The 14035-nt window shown below is 42.4% G+C and overlaps 1 protein-coding gene across 10 annotated transcripts in view; it reads left to right on the forward strand.

Moving 5' to 3' along the window:
- Positions 1-14035, forward strand: part of cdk14 (cyclin-dependent kinase 14) — a 953540-nt gene that overhangs the window by 529775 nt on the left and 409730 nt on the right. For all 10 annotated transcript variants that reach the window (XM_041183640.1, XM_041183641.1, XM_041183642.1 and 7 more), the window contains one exon: positions 8607-8655. In XM_041183640.1, the coding sequence (XP_041039574.1) occupies positions 8607-8655 (49 nt within the window). The remainder of the gene's footprint in view (positions 1-8606; positions 8656-14035) is intronic.

Raw genomic sequence — 14035 nt, forward strand, 5'->3', positions numbered from 1 at the left:
CGAATGCGCGCCCACACAGTAGCAGGCACTGATGTGGTTGTGGTCATTTATTGTAGTGGTATCTTCCCAATTGAATGGTGTCTCTGGTTCCAATGTCAGTCTGGCTTGCTATTGAGAGCCCACCACAGTTTTCCGATTGCCTTCTAGCTCGATGAGTATCCTGTACATCAGCTGGAAAATTGACGCAGTACCATGGGGATGGGGTGATTTGGAAATCTTGGTTGGAGATAAAGGAAGACTTGTTGAAAACACTGGTATGGAAGGTGGCATCATCCGAACAGATGTGTCAGAAACAGAGAAACTGGGAGAATAGACTAGAATCTTTGCTTGAAGTCGGGTGGGAGGAAGTGTAGTGCAGGTAGCTATGAGAGTCTGTGCATTTGTAGCAGACATTGGGCCTATCTCTAGAAATGGTGACGGAGATGGAATGGGCCTTCATTCAAGGAAGAAATGGAAGCTAGGGTCAGTTGTCGGGCAGTTAATTTACATTTCCATAGTATTCAGCTCCATTCACAGTACCTCTGATAACGAATAGCCTATGCTAGTCTTTACTAGAACCTGAACAGCATGAAGTCGTGGGCTGACAACTAGCAGGTAACTTTTGCACTACATAAATTCCAGGTTATGACCATCCCAAACAAGATAAAGCTCAATTACTCCCTCCCTCACCTGACCTTTAGTGGGTCCATCTTTACTGAATCCCTGACCTTTGACATTGAGATCGTCATTGACTAAAAGTCAGACATGACGAGTCATGTCAACATCGTGCTTACAAGAGCAAGGCTGAGAGGTTGGGTGTTCTGTGCTGAGTGACTTGCTTCCTATGTCCTTTAAAAACTTTCCACCATCTACAAGACTCAATGCAGGGGTTTAATGGATTACTTGCCACTAGTCTGGTCGCATCTATCAGTGCAGCTGCAACAGTTTTAAGAAGCTCAGCACATCCAGTACAGAGCAGCCCACTTGATAGCAGCCCGCCACTGAAATCAAAATCCATCTCCGCCTCCACTTGGTAAAATTAATTTATTGGATGTCATTAATTGGATATTGGCAACACTGGCTAAGCCAGCATTTATTGCCCATCCATAATTGACCTTGAGTAGGTGATGGTGAGCTGCCTCCTTGAACCACTGCAGTCCATGTGATGTGGGTACACCCACAGTGCTGTTTGGGAGAGAGTTCCAGGATTTTGACCCAGCAACAGTCAAGGAATGGTGATATATTTCTAAGACAAGATGATGAGTGGCTTGGGGGGGTAGTTCCAGTTGGTGAAGTTTCCATCTGTCTGCTGCCCTTGTCCGTCTAGATGGTAGTGGTCATGGGTTTGGAAGATGCAGTCTAAGGAGCCTTGGCAAGTTCCTGCCCTGCATCTCATAGATGGTACTCTGCTGCTACTGTGCGTCAGTGATGGAGGGACTGAATGGGGTGCCAACTAGTTACTGCAGTAAGGAGAGATGATATCTTGGAGGGGGCATCGAATGAAGCTTTGTGGGTAGATCTTAGGAATAAAAAAGGGGCAGCCACATTGTTAGGTGTTTATTATAGACCCCCAGATAGACAGTGAGAAATTGAGGAGCAGATATACGTACAATTTGTGGAGTTGTGTAAAAATAATAACAATATGGTAATTATATTAGTGATTTCAACTTTCTCAACATTAATTGGGATAAACATAGTGTTAAGGGCTTGGATGGAGTTGATTTCTTGAAATGTGTACAGGGGGATCTTTTTAGGTCAGTATGTAGAGGGTTCAACAAGGGACAGCGCATTGCTGGACCTACTCCTGGGGAATGAAGTCGGACAGGTGGCTCAGGTGGTGGTGGGGGAGCGTTTTAATGATAGTGACCACAACATGGTACAGTTTAAGTTTGTTATGGACAAAGAAATAGACAAGTTGCAAAAAAATATTTTGGATTGGGGGAGAGTGAATTTTAGTAAAGTAAGGCAGGATCTGGCCAAGGAAAACTGAGAACAGCTACTTGTGGGGAAATCTACAGAGGAGCAGTGGGGGACCTTCTAGGGTCTCAATGTCAAAGGTCAGGGATTCAGTAAAGATGGACCCACTAAAGGTCAGGTGAGGGAGGGAGTAATTGGACCCTAGAAAGGAGTAACAAGCCCAGAGAACCATGGATGACCAGAGATATTCAGGATACAATGAGAAGGAAAAGAAAGGCTTTTAGCAGGTGCAAGGGCAGCAAATCAGCAGAGGCATTAATGGAGTACAGAAAGTGCAGGATTTCAGCAAAGCCTTTGACAAGGTCCCACATGGGAGACTTATAAAGAAGGCAAATGCACATGGGATACAGGGTAATTTGATAAGGTAGATTCAAAATTGGCTCAGTTGTAGGAGACAGAGGGTGATGACAGAAGGCTGTTTTAGTGACTGGAAGCCTGTGTCCAGTGGCATCCCACAGGGATCTGTGCTGGGTCCCCTATTATTCGTCATTTATATAAACGACAGGGATGACTGTGTGGGGGGAAAGGATTAGTAAGTTTGCGGATGACACAAAGATTGGCCGGGTGGTTAACAGAGCTATACCTTGAGTGCCCTACCATCCATTCTTAATTAGCACGTTTGTTTAGATAATATCACCAACTTCAACACCTCTGTGTTCTTTTGTCTGTGACATCTTTTGATTATCTGCTCCTATCACTTGGCTTGCTTGTCCCTACAACCACCACACCACTCCCCTCCACTTCTCCACACACACACCACCGCCACCCCCCCCCCCCCCCCCAACACCTTCAACCAGCTTATATTTCACCCCTCTCCTTGGATTCACCTAGTTCTGTTGAATGGTCATGAGGCCTCGAAATGTCAACTCTTTTCTCCTCTGCCGATGCTGCCAGACCTGCTGAGTTTTTCCAGGTAATTTTATTTTTGTTTTGGATTTCCAGCATCCACAGTTTTTTGTTTTTATCTGTGTTTAATTGACTGCCACTCCTCTTCAAGAAATGCCTACCTTGAAGAAGTTTTGTTCGTCTCTGCGACGAGATTTCCGTATCTCTCTTTTGCCTTGTTCACCTTCATTGCTTTCCATTTCTCTCCTGGTGTTTGACAAGGTGTTTACTAAAACCCGCTTTCACAGCCATATCTCCTTTCTCAGTGACTGTCTCTGTCTCTGACTTAAACCACGTGGATTTCAACTGAAATTCCACCCCTCATGTTTCGAACCCACCCAGGATTACAGGTATCTCCGGGACATAAAACGTTTCTCGGACTGCTGTTCCCGTCACATTCTGAAATCCACACTCAGTGCCATACGCCGCCATATGAACACACTCGACCTCTCCCTCCAGCAGCACCGCCGTACCCTTTTTCAAAGCTGCGCGTGCCTCCAGTTTCATTTTATTCTTCGGCTCATCCGACGCCTCAACAAGAAACTTTTTCTCTTTCTCTCGAGTGCTAAGGAACGCAAGCTCCAACAACTCATCAACACCAACACCCATCTAAGACACTCCACAGCTGCCTGTCCCTCCGTCCCCACCCCGTCTTCCAATCCCAGCCCCAGCCGTGTATTCACTATACCCCCTGACTTTCCCCTCTCCGACGCTGAACATTCAGTGCTTAGCAAAGGACTGAGTTTCACACCCTTATGCCTCATCTCAATTAATTTTGGGCTCGGCACGATGCTGAACTTTTCTTCCGCCGTCTTCGTCTCCGGGCTCACTTCTTTGGGCAGGAGTCCTCTCCCCATTCAACGGATCCGTTTACCCACCTCCAATATTCTCCCTCCACCAGGACCCCTCCCTCTGGATTCTTACCTTCTCTTGATCTTTTCATTGAGAACTGTCGGTGAGACATTAGTCGTCTCAATTTCTCTGCTCCTCTCACCCATTCTAATCTCTCTCTCTCTGAAATTACTGCACTCCGTTCTCTCAGGTCCAACCCTGACATTGTCATCAAACCTGCTGACAAGGGTGGTGCTGTTGTTGTCTGGCGCACTGACCTCTACCTCGCGGAGGCTGAGCGTCAACTTGCAGACACTTCCTCCTACCTCTCCCTGGACCATGACCCCACCACTGAACATCAAGCCATTGTTTCCAGGACTGTCACTGACCTCATCAAATCTGGGGATCTTCCTCCCACAGCTTCCAACCTGATAGTTGCCCAACCTCGGACGGCCCACTTCTACCTCCTACCCGAAATCCACAAACAGAACTGTCCCGGTAGACTGATCATGTCAGCTTGCTCCTGCCACATGGAACTCATTTCTCGTTATCTTGACTCCCTTCTCTCTCCCCTTGTTCAGTCCCTTCCCACCTACATCCGTGTTTCCTCTGACACCTTACGTCACATCAACAATTTCCAGTTCCCTGGCCCCAACCGCTTCCTCTTCACCATGGATGTCCGATCCCTCTACACCTCCATCCCCCACCAGGATGGTCTGAGGGCCCTTAGCTTCTTCCTCGAACAGAGCCTGAACAATCCCCATCCACCACTACTCTCCTCCGTCTGGCTGAATCTGTTCTCACACTGAACAATTTCTCCTTCAATTCCTCTCACTTCCTCCAAATAAAAGGTGTGGCTATGGGTACCCGCATGGACCCCAGCTATGCCTGTCTCTTTATGGGGTATGTGAAACATTCCTTGTTCCAGTCCTACTCCGGCCCCCTTCCACAACTCTTTCTCCGGTACATCGATGATTACTTCGGTGCTGCTTCATGCTCTCATTGGGACTTGGAAAAATTTATTAATTTTGCTTCCAATTTCCACCGCTCCATCATTTTCGTGTGGTCCATCTCTGACACTTCCCTTCCCTTCCTTGACCTCTCTGTCTCAATCTCTGGTGATAGACTGTCCACCAATATCCATTACAAGCCTACCGACTCCCACAGCTACCTCGACTACAGCTCCTCACACCCTGCTTCCTGTAAGGACTCCATCCCATTCTCTCAGTTCCTTCGCCTCCATCGCATCTGTTCTGATGATGCTACCTTCCAAAACAGTACCTCTAACGTGTCCTCCTCCTTCCTTAACGGAGGTTTTCCACCCACGGTCGTTGACAGGGCCCTCAACCGTGTCCGGCCCATCTCCCGCGCATCCGCCCTTATGCTTTCTCCTCCCTTCCAGAAACATGATAGGGTCCCCCTTGTCCTCACTTATCACCCCACCAGCCTCCACATTCAAAGAATCATCCTCCGTCATTTCTGCCAACTCCTGTATGATGTCACCACCAAACACATCTTCCCTTCACCCCCCTGGCGGCATTCCATAGGGATTGTTCCCTCCGGGACACCCTGGTCCACTCCTCCATCATCCCCTACTCCTCAACCCCCACCTATGGCATCTCCCCATGCCCACGCAAAAGATATAACACCTGCCCCTTCACTTCCTCTCTCCTCACCGTCCAAGTGCTCAAACACTCCTTTCAAGTGAAGCAGCATTTCACTTGCATTTCCCCCAACTTAGTCTACTGCATTTGTTGCTCCCAATGCGGTCTCCTCTACATTGGAGAGACCAAACGTAAACTGGGCGACCGCTTTGCAGAACACCTGCGGTCTGTCCACAAGAATGACCCAAACCTCCCTGTCGCTTGCCATTTTAACACTCCACCCTGCTCTCTTGCCCATATGTTTGTCCTTGGCTTGCTGCATTGTTCCAGTGAAGCCCAACGCAAACTGGAGGAACAGCACCTCATCTTCCGACTAGGCACTTTACAGCCTTCCGGACTAAATATTGAATTCAACAACTTTAGGTTTTGGACTCCCTCCTCCATCCCCACCCCCTTTCTGTTTCTTCCCCTTTCCTTCTGTTTTTTCCAACAATTTATATAGCTTTTTCTTTTCCCACCTATTTCCATTATTTTTAAATTTTTTATACTCTCCCCACCCCCACTAGAGCTATACCTTGAGTGCCCTACCATCCATTCTTAATTAGCACATTCATTTACTTAATATCACCAACTTCAACACCTCTGTGTTCTTTTGTTCTTTTGTCTGTGACATCTTTTGATTATATGCTCCTATCACTGCTTGCTTGTCCCTACAACCACACCACCCCCTTCCACTTCTCTCCCCCCACACCCACCCCCACCCCCCCCCCCCCCCCCCCCCCACCCCACCCACCCACCTTAAACCAGCTTATATTTCACCCCTCTCCTTGGATTCACCTAGTTCTGTCGAAGGGTCACGAGGACTCGAAACGTCAGTTTTTTTCTTCTCCGCCGATGCTGCCAGACCTGCTGAGTTTTTCCAGGTAATTCTGTTTTTGGTTAACAGTGAGGTTGAGTGTCTTGGGCTACAGGAAGATATAGATGGGATGGTCAAATGGGCAGATAAGTGGCAGTTGGAATTTAAGCCTGAAAAGTGTGAGGTGATACACTTTGGAAGGAGTAATTTGATAAGGAAGTATTCAATGAACGGCATGGCACTAGCAAGTTCTGAGGAACAAAGAGACCTTGGCGTGTGTGTCCATAGATCTCTGAAGGTGGAGGTGCATGTTAGTGGGGTGGTGAAATAGGCATATGAGACACTTACTTTTATCAATCGAGGCATAGATTACAAAAATAGGGAGGTCATGTTGGAGTTGTACAGAACCTTGGTGAGGCCGTATCTGTGTGCAATTCTGGTCGCCACATTATAGGAAGGATGTGATTGCACTGGAGGGGGTGCAGAGGAGATTCACCAGGATGTTGCCTGAGATGAAACCTTTAAGTTATGACGAGAGGTTGGATAGACTTGGTTTGTTTTCCTTTGAGCAGAGAAGTCAGAGTGGCAACCTGATCAAGGTGTACAAGATTATGAGGGGGGGTGGATAGGGAGCAGCTGTTCCCCTTAGTTGAAGGGTCAGTCACTAGGGTCCATAAGTTCAAATTGAGGGGCAGGAGGTTTAGGGGGGATGTGAGGAAAAACTTTTTTACCCAGAGGGTTGTGACGGTCTGGAAATGCGCTGCATGAGAGGGTGGTGTAGGCGGGTTGCCTCATATCCTGTAAAAAGTGCCTGGATGAGCACTTGGCACATCATAACATTCAAGGCTATGGGCCAAATGGGATTAGTTAGGTAGGTCAGGTGTTTCTCATGTGTCGGTGCTAACTTGATGGGCCGAAGAGCCTCTTCTGCACTGTGATTCTGTGATTCAGTCAAGTGGGCTGCTTTGTCCTGGATGGTGTCAAGCTTCTTGAATGTTGTGGGAGCTGCACTCATCCAGGCAAGTGGGGAGTATTCCATCACACTCCTGACTTGTGCCTTGTAGATAGTGGACAGGCTTTGGGGGACACTGTAGTTGCAGAATACACTACTGGATGCACTACAGCAATTTGGCAAGTTTGTTTTTGACGGCCCCTCCCAGCTCTGCTGCTCTGAAGAACAAGAGCATTAATGTCGCTAGAGTCCCAGCAGTTTCTATGTCACATACCGCCTTGACTTGGACATATATTGCTGTTCCTTTATTGTGGCTGGTTAATATCCTGGAATGTTTCATATTTAACCAATCAAGAGAGCCCTATCACCACAAGGATTGCAACATTTAAAGAAAAAGCCCACCAACAGCATCTGAGGGCAACTATGGATAGGTTTTAATATCCTGTGAATATCCTGGCCAGATTTAATATCCTGCGAATAGATTTAAAGTGAAGGCCTAACAAGTCAGTTCCTGTTGATTTAGCCTCAAGTACCTACTCTGTCATTTTATTCCTCAACATGTGTTCTGTCCAGACACCACATAGTTGTGTCTTGAGTATATTCAATTTCAGTGACTAACTAATTCCGTTGTTGGGTGAAGATTTACCTGCGTCAAATTTATCGCACCTTGTCATTCATATTTTTGAAAACTTCAATAGTATCACTTTTCCACAGAAAACAGACTAACTTCCTTAATCTATTGTCATAACTTACTGTTCAACATTGGAGCTGTCTTTGTCAAACTTAGCCTTGCAAGAGGCGTAATATCCTTTTCATGATTGGGTGAATGAATTAGCACTCATTAGTCTAATTGGGGTCTGGCCAGGGTCAAAAGCAGAAATAGAACTTCTCACGATTCACACTCTATCCCTCTACTAATGCAATTTAGTAGTTTATTTTTAGTGTAGATTGGAACTAAGTAATATCAGAGGCTTGGGCTACATGTTAGATATTTATACAGTAGAGCCCTTACAAAGTCATTAACATAGTTAGCTATCAACTGATATTACAGTGAACACAAATCATTTTCTGTAAAGTACCAGATTTTGGGTAGTAAAAGTTGAGAGAAGAATAAACAAATGTAAAAGTTGTGGGAACATTAATGCGCAGCCCTGATTTAATGATCCAACTACATCTGCTCAGGCAAATTCTGCAGAATAAATTAATCAGATTTGCATAGAGAATGAGAGATGATGGTAAGTACCTCAGATAATTAAAAGTACTGAATGCATTTGCAGATGCAGGGAAAAATCTGATGTTTCATGTCCAGTGTCTTCTCATCACATATGGCGATTGTGTAAATGCTTTAATTATATTGCTTTATAAATATTTTTGCAAATGAACAGGATTGCTGATATGAACTTCTCATGTACATTTCCTAATCTAATCCTAAATTCTGCATTAATTTTCAAGATTGTGATTCAGTGATTAAGTTAAATAATCTATTGTGGAAAACCACTTAATGTATCTCTCTTCCTTGCAGATCGTTTCACACAGTACAGTTCTAAAAAACTTCGACACGCATGGAATAAGTAAGTCTTTTTATAGATTATAATTCTTTATTCCCCATAGTCTTCGGGTCTTATCAATGATGTGCATTTTTGCTGCTGTTTGTTTTACATGGAAAATGAAACACATTTGTTTGCCTTTACATTAGCTTTTTGTAGACACAATGGCAAGATTAATATTGAATATATCCTTTTAATAAGTTAAAGCCAATTTCCTCAGTTGAGCACTTAATGGCTTCGAGTTTAAGAGAACAGCTTTCATTGGCATGGATAACAATACAAGCACCAAATATAATGTCTGCAGCAGTGAAAGTTTAGATATGCTTATAATAGTGCGGTTTTAACTTGGGAGTTTTTTCACTAACTTTAGTGCATACTTGTAGAAAATACAGAAATGTCTCAGATAAAGTGAACAGCCTAGGGCAAAGAACAACAGTGAAACTCAAGTACAGTGCTCATTTACATGTCTTTCTCATTTTGGTTGTGGTAAAGTAATATATGGCTTAAAGGTTCATGACTGGAATTTGCTTCACTATCCATGGATTCCCACAAAACCTTATCAGGAATTCATTAGCTGGCAACTTGCATTTTAGTAATGTAAGGACAAAGCAAGAGTTATAGTAACAAAGAAAGTGCAAGAGGAAGGCCATTTATATTGTGTGACCAAGCTCATGGAATAGTTCTATGTTCCAGATGGATTTAGTTTTAGGTTATTGAATGAATTAGCTTGAATGAATAATGAAATATTACTGAAAATAAATGACAAAGAGCTTGAAAAGTTCATATACACTGGAAAAGGATGATTTTGCTTTATCTGGAACTTAATTATTCAATTACTATAAATTGACTTTAGGGACAGAAATATATGCATTGACATCAGCTATATTTGAGAGAAAATTAATGGTAAACCTTATAAACTTTGAAGCTGTTGTGAGCTTATGCTTCTTTCACTCAAATAATTTATGTTATTAACAATCAGTGATCTAGGTGAGTGAACTGCTTTCAGCTTAGTATACCCACCTTCTCTTGACTGGCACACGCACAAGGTTATTCTCAGGCGCCATTCCTTTTTGGTCAGAAATGGTAGCTATGTTACAATTTTGCTTTGAAAACAAAATGTTGAGATTAATGCGCATGAGAGTTAACTTGAACAGAGCATTAGATAACAGCTAAAAGATGTTCTGTTTGTCTTTTGAAAGCAAGAACATAAGTAGTAGGAGTTGGAATAACCTACTAAGCCCCCTTGAGCCTGCTCTGTCATTCAATATCATGGCTGAATTTTAACCTTTTATTCCACATTTCCACCTGATCACCCATATGCCTTATCAATCTCAATCTTCACTATACTCAACAACTAAGCATCCACAGTTCTCTGGGGAGAATTTCAAAGATTCACAATCCTCTGAGTTAAAAAATGGCTCCGCTTCTCAGTCTTAAAATATTGACCCCTTATCCTAAGATTATTCCCACTAGTTCTAGGCTCTCCAACCAGGGAAGCAACCTTTCCATGACTGCTCTGTCAAGCCCCCTCAGAATCTTTTATGCTTCAATGTGATCACGTCACATTCTTCTGAATTCCAGAGAGTATGGGCCCAAGTTACTCAGCCTCTCACTATAGGAAAACTCACTCATCACAGGAACCAATCTAGTGAACCTTCTCTGCACTGTCTTCAAGACGAGTTTAATCCTTCCTTGGATAAGCAGGCCAAAACTGTGTGCCAAAGCTCTTTACAACTGTAGCAAGATTTCTTTACTCTTATACTCCAGCCACTTGCAATAAAGACCAACATGTCATTTGCCTTCCTATTTGTTTGCTGTACCTGCATGCTAACTTTCTTTGTTTCTTGTACAAGAATAAATATCTAACATATCAACATTTAATAGGCTCTCACAATTTAAAAAATATTCCATTTTGCTCTTACCAAAGTGAATAACCTTAAATTCCCCACAACATACTCTATCTGACACCTTATTGCCCAATCACTTAACCCATCGTTATCCCTTTGCAACTTTTGTGTGTCCTCCTTGCAGCTTACTGTCCCACCTAGTTTTGTATTGCCAACAAACTGGGGTGCATTACTCTCTTCTTTTGTCCAAGTCAATAATATGTATTTTAAACAGCTGAGGCTCTAATACTGGGCCTGGTGGCACCCAACTAGTCACAGCATGCCAACTTGAAAGTGCCCTGTTTATTCCTATTCTCTGCTTTCTGACCATTAACGATCCTCTCTCCGTGCTAATATTATCCCCGACCCCATGACTACTTATTATGTGTAATAACCTTTTATAATTTTGTCAAATGTCCTTTGGAAATCCAAATACACTATATCAGCAGGCTTCCCTTTATTTGCCGTTAGTTACCTCCTCAAAAAATTCTAATCAAATTGTCAGATGTGATTTCCCTTTCATAAGTCTATGTTGACTCTGCAAATTATATTATGATTTTCTAAGTATCTTTTTAACCTAATAATAGATTCTAGCATTTCCCAATGAGTGGTATCAGACTAACAAGCCTGTAGTTCCCTGTTTACTCTCTCCCTCTTTTCTTGAATAGCAGTTTTACATTTTGCCATCACTGCTTTAGGTGAACATGCCAATAAACATAGTTCAAAAATTGTTCTGTGACATGTAAGCCCAATTGCATGCAAGACTGACTAGGAAAGCTTCAAACCTACATTACTTATGGAGTGGTAATTTTTTGCATAAATAAGGACATTTCTCTTCAAAACATTATAACCTTGAATTCTATACTTACTTACATTAAAAATTACTGTCTTTACTTGACAGGTAGGAATCCTAAAGTGCTAATCTAAAGATTCAGGATCTCTGAAACCTAACCAACTTTTTGATTGATTTGATTTACAATAATTTGTTTTTATACATGTTCAAATTACCTGCAGTAAGCATGCTTCATTGATTTAAATCCATCACATGAAAAAATCCTGTACAGGCTACTTTTTTTATTCTAAACTAACAATTGTGAAATTATACCAGTTGGAAGACTTGACAACACTGTTTATTAGGGGTTTAATCCAACTTGTTCAAAGAGCCAAGGGCATAGTCTAGACAAGTTTTTGGTAGTGGGGCGAAAACATTCATGGCATGTGTATGTGTTTTTTTCTTCTGGAGCGACAGTGCAAAGCACGAACCTTTTTCAAAGACTTAGTAAGCCCATACTTGAGGTGGGGTTTATGTTCACATTTGTTACTCACCACTTGGCATTTTAAAAAAATATACAAAAGTGCATACAAGAGAAATTAAAATTTGCAGCTCTCAAATTTACCTTTACGCTTTGAAGAATTAATTTACATTCTTACGCTTGAGAAAATGTTAATCACATAAATGCACTGAATACAAAGGCTTTGAAGGTCAGTTGTGCTGAATGTCAGAATGCAGAATAAAAGCAAAATGCTGCAGATACTGTAAATCTGAACTAAACCCAGAAAACACTGGAAAAATTCAGTGCATCTGGCAGCATCTGTGGAGAGAGAAACAGAGTTAATGTTTCAAGTCAACACTTCTGTTCCCCAGATGCTGCCAGACCTGCTAAGTTTTTCCAGCACTTAATGCAGATGTTTATGGCATTAAATCTCCTGCTAGGAATAAAATAAGACTGAGAAACTTATCAATAATGAGATTCCAAAAATGGTACTATACCTTGTCAAAATATCTTCTGTGCACCATGAAAAAACTGGTTTTGGCAAGTAGTGCAACAATCCATCCAATTTTTTGTTACTAGCCACAAAAGGTAATATATTTTTGATTAATTTTTCTAATAATTTAATAATTATACAGGTTCTTCCTTCTGTTTTCTTTAGATGAGATATGAGATTCTAGCTGCTCAAATTCTTTAGGATTTCAGGACTCTGCCCATTATGAACCATCCATGTGTTTGATAAAGACCAGTCACACTTCAGTTGCTCCACCTGTCTCCTTCAATTAAGCTTCAGTGCTGCACTGTGGCAGTCCTTTCCTGTCGTTAGAAAAGGAGATTGAAAGGTAGTGATTTCTGAAGTAACTAGATCTATAAATTGAGCTGTAATGGGCATTGCAATATACTAGTCTTCATCTCTTGCCTTTTGTATGCACACCTGGGTGTATCTTAAAGCATTTGATGGATTTTAATAATGTAGGTAAATAATAAATCCTTAACTCATTCAGTATCATGTAAATGACTCAATACCCTCCACTTTGGTCCATGCCTTGGGCTAGGGCCCTATCAAGGGCAGTTTGCATGGATTTGTTAAGGTTGTGTCTGATTAACTAGGCTGAGTAGTATGAAGCAAAGGGTAATGATCGCCGGCTGCTTTTGTGAGTGGAAGGCTGTTTCCAGTGGAGTTCCACAGAACTCAGTTCTGGGTCCCAGTATGTTGTATATACCAATGTTTTACACTTAAATGTGGGCTCATGACGAAGAATTTTGTAGATGATAGGAAAATTGCTGTGTGATTGATAGTGAAGAAGAAAGCTGTAGATTACAAGATGATTTCAATGGACTGGTCAGGTGGGCAGAGACATGGCAAATGGAATTCAGTCCAGCTAAGTGTGAGATAATTGCATTTGGGGAGGACAAACAAGACAAGGGATTACACAATAAATGATAGGATTGTGTGTGGTGTAGAACAGAGGAAACTTGGAATGGATGCTCACAAGTCCATGAAGATAGCAGGGCAGGTAGGTAAGTTGGTCATAAAAGCATACTGCATAATCCTTTATTGGCCAAGGCATGGAATATAAGAGCAGGTAGTTTTGTTAGAACTGTGTTAGACAACAGCTAGAATATTGCATACAGTTCTGGTCACTGCATTACAGGCTTGATGTGATCACACTAGAGAGGGTACAGTGGAGATTTACAGGGAAGTTGCAAGGAATGGAGAATTTTAGTTATGAGGAAAGATTGGATAGGTGAGGATTGTTTTCTTTGGAACAGAGAAGTCTGAAGGGAGATTTAATTGAGGGGCCTGTAAAATTATAGGATATAAATTATATAATTATATTATATTGTACAAAATAATGAGGGGCCAAGAGAATGTGGATAGGAAGGACCTATATCTCTTAGCAGAGAGGTTAGCATAACTGGGGGCATAGATTTAAAGTAATTGGTAGAAGGATTAGAGGGGAGGTGATTTTTTTTTCAATCCAGAGGGTACTAGGGGTCTGGAGCTCATCACCTGAAAGAAGTAGACACCCTCATGATATTAAAAAAAACACATGGGTATGCAGGTGCATGGCTATAGACCTAGAGCTGGAAGGTAGGATTAAGCTGTATAGCTCTTTTTCAGACACAGACACGGTGGGCAAAATGGCTTCCTTCTATGACATGTTTCTATAAAAGTACATTGAAGTGCTCTATCGTACAGGGCTATTGTCCAAGTGCTGGAAAATGGCTTAGGCTGAATAGCCC

The sequence above is a fragment of the Carcharodon carcharias genome, chromosome 3 (genome assembly GCF_017639515.1).
Source record: "Carcharodon carcharias isolate sCarCar2 chromosome 3, sCarCar2.pri, whole genome shotgun sequence".
In the NCBI taxonomy this organism is placed as follows: Eukaryota; Metazoa; Chordata; class Chondrichthyes; order Lamniformes; family Lamnidae; genus Carcharodon; species Carcharodon carcharias.